Source organism: Trachypithecus francoisi, unplaced genomic scaffold, assembly GCF_009764315.1.
Source record: "Trachypithecus francoisi isolate TF-2019V2 unplaced genomic scaffold, Tfra_2.0 Lachesis_group0, whole genome shotgun sequence".
Classification (NCBI taxonomy): Eukaryota; Metazoa; Chordata; class Mammalia; order Primates; family Cercopithecidae; genus Trachypithecus; species Trachypithecus francoisi.
This window is the reverse complement of record NW_022681453.1, coordinates 65,704,701-65,726,864: the sequence shown is the minus strand read 5'-3', so window position 1 is coordinate 65,726,864 and position 22,164 is coordinate 65,704,701. Positions and strand designations below refer to the sequence as shown.

Genomic DNA, 22,164 nt, shown 5'->3' with positions numbered 1-22,164 from the left:
CAAGTTCTATATTCTTGCTGATTTTCTGTCTAGTGTTATACCAGTTGGCTAGAAAAGAGTATTGGATTATAGATTTTTCCATTTTGTACTTCAGTTCTATTGCTTCATGTATTTTGTAGCTATGTTGTTTTGTTCGTACACATTTAGGATTGCTGTGTCTTCTTGGTGGATGGGCCCATTTATCATTATATATGTTCCTCTCTGTCCCTGGTTATTTTCTTTGCTTGGAAATATTTTGATATTTATCTGGTATCAATATAGACACTTTTGCTTTCTTTTGATTACTGTTTATGTGATATATCCTTTTCCATCCTTTACTTTCCTATGTTATTTAAAGAGAGTTTCTGACAGACAGCATAGAGTTGATTCATGTTTTTTAATCCACCCTGCCAATCTGTGTCTTTTCATTGCTGTACTTAAGTCATTTATAGTTAATGTAATTATGGATATGTTAGGGCTTATTTTTTGTTTTGTTTTTTTCATTTTTCTTTTTTTTCTTTATTTTCCTGTGAATTACTTTAACATTTTAAAAGAATTCCATTTCAGTTTATCTGTGGTATTTTTTAGTATATCTATTTGTGTAGCTTTTTAAATGATTGCTGTAGGCATCATGTAATACATACTTAACTCTTTATGGTCTTCTGGTGTCAACATTTTACTAGTTCAAGACACCTTATCTCCCTAGATGTGTTTTTGCTCTCCCCTATTTATAATTGGCTCAGATATTTCCTCCACATATATTTAGAACCACATATAGCCAGTGTTATAATGATTTTTGTTTTAACCATCAAACATAATTTGGAAAACTCGAGGAAAATGAAAGCCTATTGTATTTACCCATGTTTTTGCATACCATGTCCTTTTTTCTTTCCCCACATTTCAAGATTCCATCTTATTGTTTTCTTTCTATTTAGAGAGCTTCCTCTAACCATTCTTTTATGGTAGATCTGCTAGCAACAAATTATCTTAATCTTTCATCTGATAAATGTTTTTATTTTCCTTTTATTCCTGAAGGATATTTTTGTTGAATACAGAATTCTGAATTTGGCAGCAATTTTTTCTTTCAGCCCTTGAGAAATGTTCTACTTTTTTTCTGGCCTCTGTGGTTTCTGATGAGAATCCCACTGTCTTGTTACTGATGAGAAATGAATTATCTTATTACTGTCAAGTGAAGATGGATGTCCAGAGTCCCACGTGTTCTCCACTGATACCACAATAAGTGGGTAGAGGAGGGATTCATTGCCATCTAGTGAGAATGAAAGTCCTGGCTTCTACCTGCCTTCTCTGAAGCCACGCTGAAGGGTTAGAACATCTGCTTACAATGTTCTAGGCTCTCAGCATTTGATGGTGTGGGTATGGGTGGGTCACGGGTTTTTTTGTGTGATGTTTGGCTAGAGTATAATAGTTACTGTTTAAAAGTTTTCTGTCTTGCTAAGGTGCCTCTTTCCTAGTCTTTTACCAGAGAGAGCAAGATCTTACTGAGTTACTGAGGGTTTTTCGTTGTTGTTGGTTGGTTGTTTTGATATGCATGCATTGGCGTTTCTAGTTGCCAGCTTCTTCAGCTCCAAGTCTGGGATATATGAAGCAAAAAAGAAAACTCAGAGAACCTACCACTGTGTCATTCTTGGTTCTCAAGATCCTTTATTTGTCTGCTTTTCCTCCACAGTTCAGTCTTGTTATGCTTGTTTTACATATAATGTCCAGTGTTTTTATTTATACTTAGTGGGAGAAATAGGGAAAAGTGTGTCTGCTCCATCTTCCCAGAAACAGAAGTCCCTGAGCAGTTGTGTTTAAAGTAAGATACAGACATGATATTTTTTACCTTAAAATACTTCATGATGTATCTTCTGAGAACACAGACATCTTTCTACATAGCCAGGACTTCATATCACATCTAAGAATTTAACATTGACACAATGTTATCTAATATAGGATTCCTATTCAGATTATTTCAGTTGTCTCCAAAATGTTTTCTGTGGTTATATTTCCCCGATCCAGGATTATGCATTTCATTTGATTGTCGTGTAGTTTTTGGTCTGTGATACAGTCTCCCAGCCTTTTTGTTGTTGTTCTGTTTTATTTTGGTTTTGTCTTTCATAACACTGACTTTTCTAAGAGTTCAGGCAAGTACCATATAGAATGACCCACAATCTGGATTAGTCTCTGTTCCTCGTGATTAGATTAAGGCGAAATATTCTGACAACAGTGCTTTATGGGCTGAATATCTCTTGTTGCTTCAGTCAGGAAACGTGATAAGTTTAATCATTTGGTTAAGATGGTGTCTACCAAATCCCCATTGCAAATATATCTTTTTCTTCTTTGTAATAAGTAATATGTGGGGTAGAGACCCATTATTTTAAAAAGCCCTGGAAAACCATGAATTAAAAAATATATATATATATATAAACACACACACACATATTTTTTTTTAATTACTGGAAAAGCTAGCTCATTTTTACAGTAGCATTCCAAGCAATAAGTATAGATAAAAACTGGAAACATAAAATCACCATTAAGTGAACACCACAGTAATCATTGTTGCAGGCAAGAATCATTAATGGATACTAAAATTAGTGGGCAAAAGTATGATGAGATAAGATATTCACATAATCTCAACTCCCTGCCCCAAAGACAAAAATTGCAAAGGGAATAGATACCACCTTATGAAGTGATCTAATTTAACATGTAGTAACATGTATTGCATATCGCCTCTGCGGTATTCTTGCCAATATTGTATAACCTCATTTCAATCTTGACAAAACATCAGACACACCCAAGTTGAGGGACATTCCTACAACATAACTGATGACTACTCTTCAAGACTGTCAAGGACATGAAATTTTTTTTTGTTTAAAAAAGATGGAGGAGCTGTTACAGATTGGAATAGACATGACAACTAATGCAATACAGAATCCCAGATTAGATTCTGGACCAGAAATCTAGTGGGACAGTTGGCAAAATCTGAATAAAGTCTGTAGATTAGCTAAGAGTATTGAATCAATGTTCATTTCCTGGTTTGATGAGGATACTATGATTACATGATAATTACATGATTACGTGATGATTATACTATGATTAAATAAGAGAATAACTGGGAACAGGGTGAAGAGTATACAGAAACTATTTTTGCATCTATAAGTCTAAAATTATTTCAAAAAAAAGCTATTTTTTTCTATTTCTTCAATCTTATATGATGAAAATCACTGATAAGTACTTCCAATTCATTTTGCTTGGATAGCAGTCTTCTTCTTAAGTAAACAGTCCAAATTTATATAAGAACTGAACATATTTAACAGAACATTTCCACATTCTTTCTGCATTATAACAGACACTGGAATGTCCTTCCCATTCTGAAGCCTGGATACAGTTCCCCAGAGAGACCTGGGCCTCTCTCCTTAGACTTTGTGATTCCTACACTTACCAGGTTGTGAGTTTTAGACATCTTCTAGAAAACAGTTTATTCACTCAACACATTGAGCACTTACTGTGTCCCAGGCACCGTTCTGGGCACTGGAGATAAATGAGGAAATAACAGTAAAAAATCTCACCCCTCGTGAAACATAGATTCTATTGAAAGCCTGTGGATGACAAACAAAATAAGCACATTTCTCAAGTATGTTGTTGTGGAGAAAAACAAAGCAGTAGAGGGTGAATGTGAGGATAAGCAGGGGCGGTGAGGGGGAGTACTTTCTTTACTGTTTCATCTAAAATAGCACCCACTATCATTCTTATCATTCTCTATCCCTTTTTCCTGCTATCTCTTTTCAAGACATAACTATTTGATATTACATATTTAAAATACATCTATAATTTTTCTCCATTAAAATGTAATATCTATATGAGCAAGGGCTTTGTTTTACTCACAACTGAAGAACAATGCCTGACTTGTAGCAGGCCCTCAGTAAATACTTGTTGAGTGAATTCTCCCTCAAATGTTCAGTCAGATGCTGTACCTAGCATAGTTCCTTGTATTCACTGGGGTACTAGTAAAATGTTGTGGATTTCATTAATACTCAGACTCGGGTTATATAAGAGTCCATTTTGTAGAATAGCTTGTATGTAAATAACTTTCTGTATTTTCCTGGGTAAGAATGGAACCGCTGCAGACCCTGGGAATGCTTCTTAGTTGCCTGTCACCATGGGGAATTTGCCCAGCCTGTTTACAAGGGAGTCATTCCATTGCACTTCCATTTAAAATATGATACAAAATGCTTTTCTTCTGAAAAATGAAAAACATAAGAGGAAAAGTCTATGTCCCTTTCAAACTGTGGAACTTTCGTAGCTGAATGTCTTAGATATATGCTACATTATCTTATCCCTAGATAAAAAAATAACCTTATCCATTCTTATATTTTACTCTCTGGACTGTTACAATTTTATTTTGGAAATACCTGTTTCTTTTCCTGTAACCCTAATCATCTTTAATTTTTATATTTTGAACAGTGTTATTTACTTGTCTACTACACTGGCTGGAGGAATGTCAAATCTTTTTTGACTTTTGGCTTAATCTGTCTATGCAACATGTATCTCTATGAACTGCGCAACCTCTGGCAGCTTTTCTTTCATGTGACTGTGGGAGCATTTGTTACACTACAGATCTGGCTAAGGCAAGCCCAGGGCAAGGCTCCCGATTATGATGTCTGACACCATCCTTCAGATCTATTGCCTTGGCTTCAGGGAGAAAAGGAGGGAACATATCATAACTGCCACTGTGATGAAGAAGCTGTTCCCCACAGAGGAGAAGCTCTGCTTTCTTTCTCTCCAACTTTCCTTTTTTAAAATCAGCATGGCGTGCCTGTGAGCATGGAAGACCTTCTAGGAAAAGTCCTCTCAGAAGAATGTTGGCCATGAGATTATCATTCAGAGGAGAAGATTTCTCTCTTCAAGGCCATAACAGTGGAAGAACAGTCGTATGCCATTGGAAGACTTGGCCAGCCGTCCTGAATCCTTCCTGAAGAGTTCAGAAAATAGATGTGGTATTGCTCTGAGGACCAGGCAGGAGGAACTCTACAATCTGAGTTTGCCTTTGTGAGGCATTAGTATAGACCAAATAAAAAACTGCAGAAATTGGAAAGTTTATGTTTTAAATAAATGACTGTGATAAATATCAGATTTTACATTGTTGCAATGTGCAAATATTTTCTTTGCTTTGAAATATTTTGATATTTATCTGGTATCAATATAGACATCAGATTTGCACATTTATGGTACTAAGAGTTTATAAAGTCCAAGATGGTGTGAAATTGGTTCTTTTTACTTTTATATTTTTGCTTGAATCTTAACTCTGGAAATCACCTGATGTAGAAGAAGGCTGTGATGAGCTCGTCTCTGGAACATCACAAGTATTGAAAATACAGTAATGGATGTTTCCTTTCTAATCCACGTTTATTGTTTCTTTTGAAATCACGTCTAAAAACTATGACTCATTAGACTATAGCCGTTGTTTCCCAAACTTCAGTCTCTTGAGTACTACTTGTATTATTTTCTTAATATTTATCTTTTAAATTTTAAAGTTTTTTTAAAAAATGAATCCTGCTACAAGTGGAAAACCAGTATCAGTTTGCCGTAAATAAAAGGTAACCACAAAATAAATAAGACGAACACAAAGAATGTTTTTCAGTTCTAGCTAGAAACTAATGCCTAGAAAGGCTCCGAATCTTAGGCTCTTTCTTTGTGGCAGTGAGGGACATGTTACCAGCACCAGCATGAGGCACTGTCTCTGGAATAGTCAGAGGATGAAAGGAAACTGTAAAGGGAATGACATTCTCACTGTGATTCAGCATTATTCTGTGTTTTGCACCACTTAAAGACATCTTGTGTGCCACCAGTGGCGTGGGTCCTGCACTATGGAAATGCTTGACTGTACTAAGAATCAGAAGGTAGCTTTCCTAGCAACTTATTATTTTATGGCTTTGAGGAATTAAGCCCCTAGTATCTGAGATAACTTACTTGCTTTTTGATAACGTTTTAAAGATTGTTTAAGCAGTTATGAATTAATAATACAGGAAGCACAGTTTGATTCCATTAGCAAAATCTATAACTCTCATGGTTTTGGAAGTCATCTTCATGAGTGATTTTCCTTTGTTTTTTAAAGAAAATATTTCAAACAAGGAATTTAAAGGATGCTGAAATTGGATATCATCCAGAAAAACAGATCCCATTACATTGTAATTGTTGTTACTGGGCATATTTATTAAGTAGAAGAAATAGTCCAGAGGGTAAAGTTAGTGAACTGTCTTGTTTGCGTGAACCAGTATTTGTGAATATGTCTAGAACTGTAAAATCTTGCTTAACTAGAACCTTAGTCTGCACCCTTCTTTTAGGAGAATGAGGTGAAAGAAGACAGTAAGCTTATGATATCAGGGATTCATGTAAAACAGGAAACTATAGTTTGCTCCAGTTTTCTGCTCTAGCAAAACTATGCATATTCTGAGAGATACCCCAAGGCATCACAATATCCTGAATCATCAGAACACCATTGAATTGTGTTGGGCATTTTGTAGCCAGGAAAGTGAAGTGGTTCAATTTAGAAAGGTTTTCAAGCCAGGCACGGTGGCTCACGCCTGTAATCCCAGCACGTTGGGAGGCTTAGGCAGGCAGATCACTTGAGTCTGAGAGTTTGAGAACCAGCCCGGCCAACATGGTGAAACCTCATCTCTACTAAAAATACAAAAATTAACTGGGCACAGTGGCGCGTCCCTTTAGTCCCAGCTACTTGGGAGGCTGAGGCAGGAGAATCGCTTGAACCCAGGAGGTAGAGGTTGCAGTGAGCCAAGATCATGCCACTGCACTCCAGCCTGGCCAACAGAGCGAGACTCTGTCTCAAAAAAGGTTTTCTAAACTGAGGTTAAAACAGAGTTTTCTTGTAAATAGGGAAGTTGGAGATTCTGGTTGAGATTTGGCTCTGTATTGACACAGCTCACACTGGTTTGGTTCAGGAACTACCTCCTTGTCATTGAATTGACCAGTTACAATGTTTGGTATTCAGATACATTCAGCAAGAACACTTGAAAACTCCTCACCAACTATTTTTAAAGGCTTACTTTGTTTTTGTTTTTATTTTTTCACTGGCTATTTTGAATAAGAGGATGTTTACATCTTAATGTAAAAAAATGAAAACAGGTATAAATGTTTTATGTATAGAAATGTTTTCTTTCATTATTTGGTGCCTGTATCTCCATGTTTCTATCGTTTCCCCACCTGTATCATGTTGCCAAAAAAGAACTGAATTTAGAAAAAGAAATTGGTGTAAAGAAGTCCTGGCCAGGCACGGTGGCTCATGCCTGTAAACCCAGCACTTTGGGAGCTCGAGGTGGGTGGATCATGAGGTTAGGAGTTCGAGACCAGCCTGGCCAACATAGTGAAACCCCATCTCTACTAAAAATACCAAAAAAATAAGCTGGGTGTGGTGGCGGGCACCTGTAGTACCAGCTACTTGGGAGGCTGTGGTAGGAGAATCGCTTGAATCCGGGAGGCAGAGGTTGCAGCGAGCTGAGATCGCGCCATTGTACTCCAGCCTGGGTGACGGAGTGAGACTGTCTCAAAAGTCCTTAGGCTCTTTAGAAAGAATCACATTAGGCCTCCACGGTGTATGATCTTATGTTTTATATTGCACTTTTACTTCTAAGAACAAGCCTGAGTTTACCTCCTCATAGTGAGTTTTGTAGCATAGGAGCTACAGTAGTAGCTGCCCTCATTCTAAGGGAGAGGACACAGAGGTGATGAGATGGTAATGACTTACCCAGTTCACATAGCTAAGCACACACAACCCTGATCTATCTAGTGCAGGGCTCTTTGCACTAGCATGGAACTAATGAAGGTGACCAGTGTTATATTCAGGGAATATGACTGTTGTTGGTAAAGCCAAGGAATTGAGGGGTTCTGAAATTGGTGAGTACAGGCCTGCTGCTGGGATATTTTATCCTAAGAGGTGCATTTTAATTTAGATAATTCCTCAATACTGCTTTTTGATTAAGGTATACCATGAGAGCAAAGATACCCTCTTTTATATACTCAAAATAATTGCAATATTTGCTTCCTTTTTTTGGTCTGTATTTGAAATGTGTTTACATTAATACCTGGCCTCTTTCCCAAAAGCACTTGAAGCAGCATACCAAGAAAAGACATATACAACCATGTTAATGAAATATGAACAGAAAGGGAAGAAAAACAAATGCAAATTGAAAGGAGGGTTTACATACATTATTGTATGTAAAATTTGATTCTGGAACTTTCTGGAACCAAGGCTAAGGGAAGGGAAAGAAGTTACGCACTGCCCTATCAGTAGGTCAGAAGCATACCAGTTCCTTAAGGGGAGCCTTTCCTGATGCTTTCCAGTAAAGGTGTTCTCACTGGGGTCCTGTGAAGCGCTAAAATTAACAGAATTCTCAATTTTCACACATGTACATGTTATGATTGTGCCTTGGATCCTTACCTTGTGCCAGCTTTCAAAGGCTTCCATTTCAGGGTTTGGGGGATTTGTGTAGGTGTGGTTAATAAAGGATTTTGTTTTCATAAGAATCCTAAGCTGAAAACAAGTAGTAAGCTTGAAAATCATTTGAGACAAATGCCTTAAGACATGGAGAACCTTTACCCAATTTTGTAATTAGCACATTTATATTGCAGTAAATGTGGTCTTCACAGCGGAATCTAGTGTGGAGAGATGGATGGCTCCATTTCTGTTAAGCCGCGTGTGGAACCCCATTAGACTCCTACTTTGTAAGGGCTCCACAGAGACCAGAAGTTTGTCATAAGGGACCTAACCTCCGTGGCTCCTGAGGCCAGCTGCTCCCCTAAAAGACAATTGCTTGGCCTTTATTTCAAAAGGTTTACTAAGTCACCTAAGGCTGTACTCTGAGCTGTTGGGTTTCCAAGAAACTCAACAAAGTGTGTTGTGTGTGTGTACACCTTTCTTGTTACTATTTTTTTTTTTTTTTTTTTTTTTAAGATGGAGTCTTACTCTGTCGCCCAGGCTAGAGTGCAGTGGCCAGATCTCAGCTCACTGCAAGCTCCACCTCCCGGGTTCACGCCATTCTCCTGCCTCAGCCTCCCGAGTAGCTGGGACTACAGGCGCCCACCACCTCGCCCGGCTAGTGTTTTTGTATTTTTTAGTAGAGACGGGGTTTCACCGTGTTAGCCAAGATGGTCTTGATCTCCTGACCTCATGATCCGCCTGTCTCGGCCTCCCAAAGTGCTGGGATTACAGGCTTGAGCCACCGCGCCCGGCCCCTTGTTACTATTTTAGTAGACTTTTTGGCTCACTGTAAGAGTTAGAACTTCTGTGGAGTGTGTGGTAAAAGAACACATACATTCAAGAGCAGCCACCACTCAAAACCACGTTGAACACTTAGCCTTACCACAAGTTATAGGTCACTCTTTAGGGCCACATTCTTTGTCTATGTTCAAGGCTTTATAGTATTTTTCTGCCTTATTATCTCTAAGGAACCAAAGTCTTTCTCCCTAAAAATGCTGTGGTACAATAAGATCTGATTTTAGGGTTAAATTGACTTTAGCAATATCCTCACTAAAAGTTAACAAAAGAAACCCGGCTCTAAGGGTTATGACTGAGTTTGTGTGAAAGGGCTGAGTCTGCTGAGAATGCACTCTGAGCATTACCTATGTAAGGTTGGAGGTGTCTGATCATTAGTGTTCTGGGGCTGCTGTTGAATGTTGGCAGATTGCAGTCTCCTGTTTAAGCATTGAGGTTTTCAAAGAGAAAAACTGGCTGCCACTCTTGCAATGTCTCTTTCTTGAGTGGCCAAGTTTTCTAGGTTATTTAGCAGATGAAATCAAAAGAAACGTGGAAACGCTGTGGTTGGAAGCCACATGGCGCGCGTCCTCCTGCTTGTTAACGGTAAGTGGTGTTGATGCGTGGGTATTCAGGTTTCTTCTGCGTTGGCAATGCTGATGTGTAATCAGTCGTCTCAGCACAATTGGGGGTTTTAGGAAACTGAGAGATCAGCCTTAGTTCTCAGAGTTTTTGAAATCAATATCCTAGCCTTATGAATCGTTCCTTGTGTTTCCTTGGCAACAAACAGTATTTTCAGCCCAAACCCACCCACAGTTTACATTCACCCCTTTCTCCTGCATCTCACAGCATAGCTATACAAGCATCACCCAATAGAAAGCACATTCAGGCGCCATCTGACAACAGGAAGCAGGACTCAGGCATTCCACTCCCCATTTGCTCCTGGTGTCCCCTCCCCAGCTCTGCCTTGCTTGCTTACCTTCTTTGTGCCAGCACTTTTCTTTGAGGTTGGGTTGCAAAGGATCTTACCTAAAGATGAACAGACTATTTCACCCTTGCACTTTGAATTCCTCCAGTGCCTAGGACTAATGAGGAGAAGGCTTCTTAGCTCATGTGTTGGGCCAGTGCTGGCTTCTCTGTAGTTAATCCTTATGGCAGCATGAGGTGGAGCGGGAGGCACTATATCATTTTCATGTGAGGAAACCAAGACTTAGGTCAGGAACTTGTCTTTGTGTGGTGTGACACTTAGTGGTGGATGTGAAGTGGTGGATGTGAAGTTCAGATTTGGAGTTTGGGTTGAAATCGCTGAAAAGTTGGTGCTCATTTTCCTGTGCCGCAGTGCGCCTCAGGAACTTCTCAGGGAATGTGTGTGTTACAGCAGCTGGGTTCTTACTGTTTTAGCAGCAGTGTGAACAGATGAAGCAGACACGAAGGGGGAAATGGCAATGTATACTGTGTGACAGGCACTATGGTAAGCTTGTCATCTTCACTGAAAGCATTTATGAAGGTTTTCTCTTAAAAATGAGCCACCTGGGCCATGAAGAAGTTAAGTGACTTGACCACAATCACAACCTAACCCAAGTGGTAGCATCAGGATTTCAGTCCAGATCTGACTCAGAACTCAGATGAGTTCTTAACTACCATGTGATTTTAAGCTGGATAACATGGAAATACATTTAAATATAAAAGGAATATATATACAGGTAATAAGAGATCAGGTCAGTGCTAACTCCTACAGTATAGATGTCCCAGGTTGAATAAAATAGTTTCCTAAAATCTCTACATTTATAACAATGACATAGGACAGATGGCTGCAAGAGGTATGGTGAAGCCTATCTATACCTTAGCTATTGGGGCAAGAAGTATACATTTTAGTACTTGTACTAAAACTAACATATAAATTAATGGCTTTTGATGAGGAAAATAAAAGCATTATTGGTGATTTGGGTGTTACAAACATTGTTTTTCCTAGCAAAATGCCAGAATAGGTTGATTCTTTGACTTGACATCATTTCATGGGAATTCTGTTAGGTGATTAGGGAATTTGTGATCCCTCTGAAAACATTAACCAAAAAGTAGAAGAGAACTTTTCACAGTGTAAAACAGTGTTGAAGAGTTTGGAGCCAGAATCATCCCTGGCTCTTTCTTTTACTAGCATGGTGACCTCAGCAAATTACTTAATCTTTCTGCCTCAATTTCCTCAGATGTAAAGTGGGGATAATAATCATACCTTTGGCAAAGCAGTGTTCTGATGATTGAGTGTGTAAATGTAAAGCACTTAGAGGCTGGCACAGCAAGTGCTAGGAAAGCATTTGCCACCACGTTGTGGTCTTCCTTATTGCAGTTAAAGGTAGAAAGAGTCTTTTAAATTGCAGATGCCCCCGAATGTCAAATCATTGCACAAAACTTTTCAGAAGCCACCACTTAAGTAAGAATCCCATTGAAATAGCTAGCAGGCAGGCGCTTGTGGGCAGACTTCTGGGCAGGGCACCGGAGGTGCATCCAGAAAGAAGGGGGGGTTGAAGGACTCACATTTGCCAAATGCCTGCTGTATGCCAGGTGCTTTACCCACCTTAACAAAGTCCTCCCAAGGGAAGGAAGCAGGATGAAGCCCCATGTCACACACCTGGGAGTGGTAGGCTGTGCTCGCCAGTACCTGCAGAGTCTCTCAGGCACTGGGGTGCTGGTGAGTGAGGGAGGTGCCTCTAGGAACCTTGCCCTATCCAGTGTGGAACCAGCATTTTGGTCCCAACACACCTGACTTGGAACATTCGAATCTGATCTACAGTTTGCTCATGGATGGCGGCAGCCCTCGTGCCCACACTCTAAGGGCCCTCGTGAGTGTGCACACGTGTTGATGGGAAGGTGAGGGGTGTGGGGAGGCAGCCACAGCCTTCAGCTGCAGTATCATGCAGATACTGGGGACGTGAGAGCTAAAAGGCGCTCTTAAATTGCACAAATGCAACATGGCTTTTAAAAGAATCCGAGGCAAAAGGCACCCTCCAAAAAAACCCATGTGAGCCGGGAGGGGACTGCCACTATGGCTAACAAAGTGGGGAAGCAATTTTGCAAAATAAGAAAACTAGTGTCAGGCTAACCAGAGATGCTGACAAACCTGATTCCAGGCAGATCTAAATTAGAAATCGGTCAAGGGAAAACACAGTGGTAGTCTCCCTTATGGATTCCAGTGAGAATTCTTTAAATTCATGGTCCTGACAGAGTAGCAGTAGGAGAGAGGCCCTGGGGATGCATAGGCCCTCAGTGGTTCCGCTCTGCTCACTAGACACTCAGGCGGGTGAGGTTGGGCGCTAGGAATCCCGTGGGGACAGGATGCCTGCCTACTTGGCTCTCAACCCTAGGTGAATCTTATCGTCTTCACCGTCTTCCTCCCCTTCCCTCTCTGGACCCTCTGCTTGCTCTGTGAACCTGGATTGATCTCCACTCACCCCTCACTCCTGAATGGGGCCCTTGAAGGGAGAGGCCTCTGGCTGTGCTGGTGTCGTGAACGCTGCTGGGCTGGACTGGTGTCTGCAGGAAGACAAAGCAAAGGCTGGTCCTGACTTCAGTTTGAAGGTGATTTTCCCACAGATCCCCCTTGGCACGATGCTTTTACCTCATTTGTCTGTGCCTTTGGCTGTAATCTTAACGTCTTAATTACATTGTGTTTACATTTGCACGGTACATGAGGTCTAGCACTTGAAGACTGGATGAAGAGTTATACAAATATTTAGACTCAGGGAGTGCTAGTGGAGGGAGAGAGCCTGGAGACCAGCCGCTTCAATGCCCTCATTTGCCTTTGCTCATGTCCGTCTCATCAAGCAGGGACCCTGCAGGTGGGAAAGAAAGATGGCGAGAGGACAGCCAATATCACATTTTCCTTCCCAAGACAGGGATGAAAAGCCACCAAGACGGCTTTTGTGAAAATCTGGAAGGATGAGAAAAGCCCAGTTTAGTCATCGGATCTCATTTCATCTATTGTTAATCTTGACGAGTGGTGAGCCCACTGTTCCTGCCAAGCTCTTTAGTACCCAGCTAGATGGGCACCCTGAACAGAAGTGCTTCTGGGCTAGTGCCATAGGGACTGCTCTGAGTACCAGGGTGGCCTCAGGCAAGACTCCAGTCTTTTCTCAAATGGCTTCCCAGGCCTGAGGAGGTACAGGTGAGAAAACGTATATGGAAGCTCTCTACACACCATGAAGTTCATCCAAATGGAGCAGGATGGTCTCTCTGGTCTGCTGTGCCCAACCCCTCCCCAACCCATAAATAACAGCAGCCCTTCCAACTCTCCTTCTGATCCCGTGCTCAGTGGTGGGGGCCTTGCGGTGGGCAGCCAGGGCCAGCATAGCCAAGCCCTGTCAGTTCCCTTCCCTCTGAAGGTGAACCGGACAGCATTTGTTCTCTGCAGTGTGTGATTTGGATTTAGACAAATTCAAAAACTGCCGGATTTCAGAGTGTGTTTGTCACTGCCATCGTCGTTCTCTTGTTCAGGCAGCAGTGAGAATCTGCTCAGCACTTGTGAGCACTATATGCTGAAATGCCTGAGAAGGCTTTTCTCCCTGCAGGGCCCTGGACTCAGCACCTTTTTCAGGCTCCATGGAGCTCATATCCCACTGATGGACAGCTCGTGGGCATCGCAGCACTATGGAAAACCCGCAGCTCCTGGCGTCATTTACATGCCACTCAGGTAATTTCGCTTTTGGAAAAGTTCTGTGAATGTATTTCTAACTTCGAATGTCTTAAAAGTTACATGGCTAGCTGGTGAATATTTATTTTCAGCCTCTCCAATGCACCAGGATTCACTGTCTTCCCACTGATTAGCTGCTACACTCAAATCATTACCATGTTGGCTGAAGTCTGGTCTTGGTTTTAGTGATGTTTGCTGTCAGTGGGCATTAAAGTGGTGTTCAAAACTCACCCTACCTATCAAAAACATCTTTTCAAATAAACTGTTAATTAGTATTCTAGATATGAATATGCCTTTGGAAAAAAGTAGACCCTCATAAGGGAGGAACAAGTAAGTTCTCTGGGACTAGCTCAGTGGGGATGGAGTTGGAAAGGGCTTTTGAAGGTTTTGAGTTGCATTTCCTTGGTATCTACACAGGCGGTTTCATGGAGGCTGCCTGAGGGCCAAGTCTCTACCGGCCACAGCAGAGTGGAAGTTGTTTAGGAGCTGAGGTTCCCACTTAGGCCAACTGGCCCCTAAAGTTTGAACATGTAATCATTTGGTCTCCTTTTCTAGTGAATGTACTCCAGTGTGAAAACTTCTCAGAGTTAAAGTCACACCTCAATAAAATGACATCTTTCACCAGGCACGTTGAGGTCCTAATGATGTCTACCTTCTTTGGAGCAGGAGGCCACATGCCCAGGACTGTCACATCTATGTCCCCACATGGCTGTTGGTCAGTGAAGCTGTGAAATCTTTCACTGCTGCCTTTATTTACACCTGTGTTCAACTTCACGTGAGCAGCACCCTCTGAATTTCTTTCCTTAACCCAAATATAAGCTGGCATTTGATGGCACAGCAGGCGGGAAGTGCTGACAGGGGCCCCTGCCTCCCCTACCACCTCTCCCTTCCTCTCAGTGGGGAGAGGAGTCCTAGGCCTGCAGGAGGTCCCCTGCATGGGGTTTGACGGCAGACGGGCCTGCTCTGAAACTCATCTCTGTTCATTACCAGCTGTGTGGCCTTAGGCAAATAACTCAACCTCTCTGTGCCTCAGTTCCTTCATCGGTACAATTAAATGCGATAATGTTTGTATGGCGCATATCCTAGTGTGGCACACAGAGAGTGCCATCATTATTAGCTATGCAGTCAAATCAGTTCACTTCTAGCCTGCAGCCTGTCCGCACTCACCTGCCTGGGTCCTTTCCATTATCTGTGTTCCATGCCTGTGTTTTCACCTTTCTTTCTTGTGGCATATAAACATGTTTGGCCCATCTGTTTAGAGCATCCTTCCCTGGACCTGGTCTTTTCTGTTCTGATGCTGGATTTTGTATCCCCTTCACTCCTGGTCCCTACTCAGCCCTTGTTCCTCAGCCTCCTGTCCTGGGTGCATCTGCTCCCCAGCCCCATACACTGACTCTTGCTACGGTCACTAGTGTTCTCCCACTGGCCACCACAAGGACCGCAGTCTTCAGCCAACATTATCGCTATAGCAAGGTGCTGTCCCCTGCTCAAGGGAGTTCTCTGCCCTCTGCGGCTCCCCTCCCCAGCACCCCAAAGGCTGGGTGCACTGTTCTTCACACCAGGGCCAGGCCCCCCTGGCCCAAGCTGCAAATCAGACCAGGACACATTACCAGTGAAAGTGTTTAATAGTTAAATTATTTAAATAGACTTTTCAATTTCCATGGGAAATCATAATCGTATCTGTTTTTGCAAGAGTAGGAATAAAAAGAGTGCACACCCCTTAGAGGGAACGAAGAGCTGGCACTGCACCTGCACGCTGTCACCAGTCACTGCTGGGATGAGAGAGGGGTCCCCATGGGGCCGGGAGGCCATGACCATGGGGGAACACGGGATGAACTCAGCACACACACTTTACTCAGGTTGGAAGCAGAACGAAAACCCAACACCACTGGCGGGCGATGTGGAGGGGCAGGGAACTTGAGAACAACAGCTGGAAGAAAGCGGGCCTCCTGCCCTCGACGGCAGGATGGCAATGCAGAACTCAAAGGATGGAGCAGCAGAAGCACGGGACAGACTCAGGCTTGGCAGTTTTGGGTCCGCACACTTTGTTTCTCAGAGCTGTGTTCGAATTGTGGTGAGATTAGTGTGCGGCGAGGGGAGGGTGGTGCTAGAGCCCAGTGAGAGGTGGTGCAGGTGGATATCAAAGTCACATTGTGGCAGCTGGCACAAAGCCACCGCCTCATCGCCTCCAAGCTCATGTTGGAGGCGAGGATCATTCTAACCTGAGAAGCAATGGGAAGATTTGGGCATGGGCCCTAAGGATTCCATCAAATTCTGTGGTAGAGTATCATTTTCCAAATGCCTTCCTCATAGCTTATAAAAATAGTATTTTTTTCTTGGTATATTTAACTGCCTCCTCCCAATAAAACAAAATTCCTGCTAGCTTTCCCTGTGGACTCTAAAGCTGGGCTCTACCCATTCCTCTGCCTGGTTTGCCGGTGGAGGTCAAGGCCACTCCCTTTCCTCAAACCTGAGGGCTGCACATTGCAACCCCCAGTCTGAGTGAACAGCTCCAGGGAGAGCCACCTGCACGTTGGCCAGCTGAGTAGGCCAGGCAGGCTTGGCTTTCTTCCCCAGCCTGCAAAGCACCCGGCCTTCTGTAAGCACTCCAGAATCCGTGGGAGCTGCCTCTGTAAGCAGCAAACGTCTGAACTCTCAGGGCGTGGAGGGTGGAGGGCGCCACACTGCCTGCCGCAGGATGAGGTTGCTTCCCTTGGTTCCAGCTCGGCCTGGGATGGGAAAGCAGCTTTTTGTTTTCTTATCAATCATTCCGTCTGCGTTTTGCTTAGGGGAAGCAGGGTGTGTGCATGTGTGTACACACGCGTGCGTGTGTCAGAGAAAGATGGGTCAATGTGTCCATGCATCCTCCTACTTAATCTGAGCATATGGTACCCCAAAAGCACACACCCGCTGCTCTGGTGGTACCCGGGAAAACCCAAAACTGCCAAATCTGAAAGGAGGGAAACGCGTCCTGTGTGAGACCAGTTCCACAGAATGAACACACGCACATACACATCAGTACATACGCCAACATACGCACAGTACAAATGAGCACACACGCCTCGCTGTGCACGGCTGTTTTCTAATATAGAGAATTTACAAAATATAGAATTTGGCATATCTGTGAGATCTCCAAGGCTTTCAATAATACAAAATAAAAAATACAAAAAAGACAAGTGGGGATCCCCGCCCTCCCCCCGAGTGGCGTCCTCGTTTGCTTGTGTGTCTCTTACACGCATACAACTAGCATAGTCTAAAGAAGGGCACGGAGAACTTGTTTTGTTTTATTTAATAAATATTTTTCTCAGAATCACCACTCCTTGCTTGGCGTCCTCTTGCCTCCCCCTCGTAATTAGTTCTGTTTCCCTCCTAGGGCACTGTCTGTGTGCGTGGAGGTGTGGGCAGAGGACCATGATGAAGGCCACAGTCCCTCCAAAGCCAGCACTCCTGCCCCAAAGCCCCTGCAGGCGCAGGGTGGCGGCCTCTCTGTCTGAAGTTTAAAGGCTCACATAGAAAAGCAGACCCCTGGGGTCCCTAGGCTCCCCCAGGCCAGAGTCCAGCCCGTCTACCCCCAGCTGAGTCGGAGGCCCCTCCCTCAGCCCTGCCCTTGTCCGGGCCGTGCCACACACACATTCCCACGGCTCCTTTCCACCTGTGCAGCAGCACCTGTTAGAAAACTCAAGCTTCAGACCCAGTCTAGCAGAGTCTTCTACAGAGGGAAACATCTTTGGTCAGCTGGGTGCTCGCAGGACGCTGGCACCCCAGGGCCTGGGACGGAGGCCGCTGCCCACCAGCAAAGGCAGCAGCTGCTCTGGAGTCCAAGTGGAAAATCTCAACAGCGCAGCCCTGCGGGCTGGAGCATGGCTTCCCCGCCACCCCCGGCACACAGAGAAGCTGCTTCCATGACTCTGGAGGCCAGGCTGCCTGGCACCGTTGGCCAACAGCTGCTAACTGAGCGGGGGCCCTCCATTGAGGAAGTAGGTCATCATCTCGCCTTTGCCCTTGACCTTGACCACGCCCCGGCACTCCAGTTGGTACGTGTTGGCGGCCAGCACCTGGTACATGTCCGTGGTGACCTGTGGGGGAAAAGGAGGAGAGGGGACAAGCCACTGATGGCCTTGGCCATGAACTGCTGTGGGGTAGAACCACCTCTGACTGCCCAGCCCTGCTGCCACCCCTGACACAGAAGGAGGGGGCAGCTGCCCCACTGTGGTGCTCTCAGGGAGTGACAGCAGCTCACCGTGGAAGGGATCCTAAGAAAAGAGTGATGCCAGCTCTCACCCTCAGCACCTGTTCGTGCCAGGCACTGTGACGGGCAGCTTGCATGTGCTGCTTCAGTGCCACTCCGTGTGGCCTGTGGTCCATGGACTGACTGCCCTGAGTCCAGAGAAGTTCAGGAGTGGAGAGTAAGTGCGGGGGAACTTTCACAGCCATCTGACCTGGCTGCAGCCCGTCTCCAAGGGTGTCCCCGGTGTGCTGTACAAAAGCATCCCTCCGTGACAGATCAGAATGATTTTTAAAAGCTGTTTTTTCACCACAGGTCATTTGAGAGCCTTTGCTTATCTCACTGCATCTTCCTGTGAGGTGACTACTATTATTACCCTGAGGCTCAGAGCATCTAAGTCACGTGCCTGAGGTTACACACTTAATAAACGGCAGGGCCTGGGTTTAGGTCCAGGTCTTGTTACCTGGCTCTGCTTTAGCTTTTGGAACAAAGAACGGAGCTCCCTGATGGCTTCATTAATTTCACTATCCCATTGCTGGGTGAAAGAGGAGAGTGGCGGGGTACAGGTGTGGGGAGTGGCAGCATGGCCAGTGCCTCCTGCGATGATCCAAGAGCCGTTTGTGAGCGTCATCAGAGCTCCCCACCCCAGCCACGCTGCAAGCCCGCTGCTGGGAGCGCCAGGGAGCAGGGGTGGGAGTGCTGGGTGGGCTGCTGAGAGGGACCCCACTGTGTTACTAGCTGCAGTTCCTGTGTGGCAAAGCCCCACGCAAGGTAAGGTGCTGGGTCACTGTGGTGGCTTGCTGTCCCTTGCACCTGTCCTTGAATGGGCTGGAAGCCTTGGAAACACACATGACCCTCGCTCCTATCTCTAGGCCCATCCCGCTGCCCTCCTCAGCAGGAGGAGGTAAGAACAGGCCATCAAGGCCAGGCCCCTCGGCCAACTTCCACACCCCAGCCGGGTCAGGCTGAGTGGACCAGGACTGAGCTTGGGGTCAGGCTCTTTATTCAGAGGCCCTGTGGGGGAGAGAAGTCGGGACATTTAAGCAGTATCATCAATGTTGGCAAAAGACCTTAGAAGCAGCACAGTTAGCACCTGGAAAAACTGAGGCCAGGCAAGCTGACTTCCCACAGCCTCACACAGAACTGTGGGTGAGGGCCTTGCAGGGGACTACTGCCCAGAGCAGTGCCTCTGCCATCAGACTTACAGCAGGGAATCAAGGAAGGCTTGAGAAAAAGCAGCCGCTGAAGAACAGCAGGCCTGGAAACCACAAGCCCAGCTTGCAAAGGAGGGAGCAAGGGGAAAAGGCCTCTGAGTCTCTGGCCAGGGCCCTTGGCTTCTGGGGCTGGGGGAGGCACCATCCCAGGGCCAGCAGCCTCCACTGGCTCTACTGAGCCAGGCCAGGAATGCTGCAGGCTCAATGGGTAAGACCTGCTCCCTGCAGACATCTTTGCATCCTCTCTGTGTGCCTGGGCTAGGAGGCACTGGGGCCTGCATGTGCACTCTCAGCTCGGCCTCTACAATCAGATCCACTCCCAGCAGCCCCCAATCCCTTCCATGCCCAGTAGAGGGCTCTGCAGAAGCCTGAAGATCTGTCCAAGGTGCTGAGGGCCTGAAACACAATTGTGTTCTCCAATCTTCCAAGCGTCAACAGCCCCAACACCCTTGAATCTGGCTGCAGAGATTCTGAGTGGGAACTCTGGGTGGCCTGTCCTGAAGACCTCTTGGTGTCAGACACAGGCCCTCCCATGGGGGTGAGGGGTGGTGGATTCTCCTGCACTCACCTGGATGCGGTCAGGTACACCAGTGCTGTCCATGCGGCTGGCCACGTTCACGGTATTGCCCCAGATGTCGTACTGAGGCTTTCGTGCCCCTATCACCCCGGCCACCACGGGGCCGATGTTGAGCCCTGCAGGGGACAGGAATCAGCCACACTCATCAGGTTAGGACTGACACATGTCTGGCTTGACCTCGCCACCATCTCTCTCTCCACATGCCACAGGTCCTGACTCCCAGCCTGAGACACCCATGGGCCTCCAGGCCCAAGGCCGTGCTTAACCCTGCAGCCTCCCGCTTCCCTGCTCCTATCAAATGCCTGTGAATGCAAGACACAAGGAGCCTGCACCTGTGTCCTCGACACCTCTCAACCAGGAGTGCCCTCTTCAAGGCCTCCTGTACAATGCAGTTGCCTTTCCCTAATCCTCCTCCTCTTGTAGCCATTTAGGCTCAACCTATCAGACTGGCTGTCTCCCTCTTCCTCATTTTTCTGTTTCTTTCCTCGCTATTCTCACTCTTAGATCCTGGCCAACTCATCGCCCTGTGCCAGTCTCCTCTCTCCAAGTACTCCTGCTCCCCCGCCTCTGAGCTGGGGCAGGCACACTGCAGCAACCAAGCTCCAGCCACCACTTTGGCTCTCCTCCGCCCACCTTCCCAATCCCACCCAACGCAACGATGAGCATCACTGCCTCTGAGCCTTTGCTGAGCTGCTTCTCTCTCCTGAGGCGTTCTCTTTCCTCCTCCCCAGGCTAAATCCTGCCCCCACGTATCTGGCTCAACTGATATTCTCTAGACATTTCCTGTCCTGTCTCCAGGCATGGAGCATTCCCTTCTGTGTAACCTGCCAGTCTCATACTGTCCTCACTAAGCCCCACTGTTGCCTGTTTCTTGTGTGTGAAGGGCAGGACTGAAAACACAGCAAAAGCTCCAAACTAGGCCCCTGGTGACCCTCACTTGGTCAGCAATGCCATCAGTCCTGAGGACCTCCTTCCATGACCCTCCTCGTCAGTCCTTCCAAGTCACAGGCAGCTTTATACCCCCTGTGCCATCACCAGGCTGGACTGTCCATCTTGCTGACTGGACTGAGCCCTGATGGCTTCTATTTCCCAAAGCCACGCCACCCAAGGAAGACAGGCCTGAGTCTGTAGGAAGGGAGCTGCCACACAGGCTCCCAGCTGCCTGCCCGGCTCCTTATCTACCTCTTGGCAGATTCTACACTCAGTCCCCAGGCCTGGTCCAATCAAGGAGTTGAGGCTTTTCAAAAACACACACTGGGAGAAAAACGCAAACCAAAGCAGGTAGACAAGATGGGGTGAAAGGAAAACAAGAATGGCAATGTTACACAAGACCAAGAGTGCATGACGTTAATGCAAAAATGTAGGCTGCACATCACTTAAAGCGGACTCCCAGCTGGCTGCGCGTGGGGCCTCCAGCAGCCAGTGCAGGATGCAAACCTGGCCAAGCCCACAAAGCACTGTGCCTATGGGATACAGCAAGCCAGCTGGCCCAGGGAAAGCCCGATTCCTGACACTCTGGCTGCAACAAAATGTCTCCCAAGGACACGAATGATCACAATACTGGTTTTTAGTCATCCAATATTTCTGTATAATGTGTTAATTTTGAGAATTGAAATGCCGGTATTTTTGTGGGTGATAATTGTGATTTTTAAAACTTTGAAATCTGAATCACTGATGGTTTGACACATAGCCAGGGAGTTGATAATGCGTTAAATGGCTATTAGAACAAAGGCCTGCTCGTTCAGAAAGCATTCGTTACCTCCACAGACCTCAGGAGGAGCAACACTCCACCATGTCAGCTTTCGATTGCAAGACCGACTTGTGCTCCATCAGACCGTACACCCTCGGTAAGATCTGTTCTAAGGACAAACTGCAGAAATGCCTCGAGCTTTGTGGAACGAGTTCAGAGCTGGCATTCCACAGTCATTTTATGGACACCAGAGGGTGGAACACATGGGGCAGTGTGTACCTGGGTTTTCACTGTACCATTCTTTCAACTCTTCTGTAGAGTTGAAACTTGTCAAAATAAAAGCTTGGGGGTAATGAAACAAAACTGACTTAAAAAAAAAAAGAAAAATACATACGTTTTCGGTTCAAAGACTTTCTCAGCAAGAATACGGTCATGACTATTTTGAAACTGATTCAGGACCTCTGTCGGACGCCACAGAGGCATCGGCACAGCCCCTCCAGAGCCATCCAACCAAGGCGAGGCATGTG

The 22,164-nt window shown here is 45.3% G+C and overlaps 2 protein-coding genes and 1 long non-coding RNA gene across 6 annotated transcripts in view; 2 read left to right on the top strand and 1 right to left on the bottom strand.

Moving 5' to 3' along the window:
• The window catches only part of SEC22A (SEC22 homolog A, vesicle trafficking protein), a 74,575-nt gene extending 67,433 nt beyond the window's left edge, over positions 1–7,142 (top strand). For 3 of the 4 annotated variants that reach the window (XM_033211009.1, XM_033211008.1, XM_033211007.1), the window contains exon 8: positions 4,444–5,110. In XM_033211009.1, the coding sequence (XP_033066900.1) occupies positions 4,444–4,644 (201 nt within the window). In that variant the 3' untranslated portion in view covers positions 4,645–5,110. Of the gene's footprint in view, positions 1–4,443 lie in introns of all 4 variants that reach the window. The other variant, XM_033211006.1, reaches the window with a different exon arrangement.
• A 2,061-nt stretch (positions 7,143–9,203) lies between these two features.
• On the top strand, positions 9,204–17,247 carry LOC117083402. Its single transcript, XR_004437070.1, has 2 exons — positions 9,204–13,931; positions 14,024–17,247. It is a non-coding gene; the product is annotated as an uncharacterized LOC117083402 (long non-coding RNA).
• Positions 15,538–22,164, bottom strand: part of ADCY5 (adenylate cyclase 5) — a 166,405-nt gene continuing 159,778 nt past the window's right edge. The window contains exons 20-21 of the mRNA XM_033211005.1: positions 19,939–20,063; positions 15,538–18,007 (exon numbers count right to left, since the gene is read on the bottom strand). Coding sequence (XP_033066896.1) covers positions 17,879–18,007; positions 19,939–20,063 — 254 coding nt within the window. The 3' untranslated portion in view covers positions 15,538–17,878. The remainder of the gene's footprint in view (positions 18,008–19,938; positions 20,064–22,164) is intronic.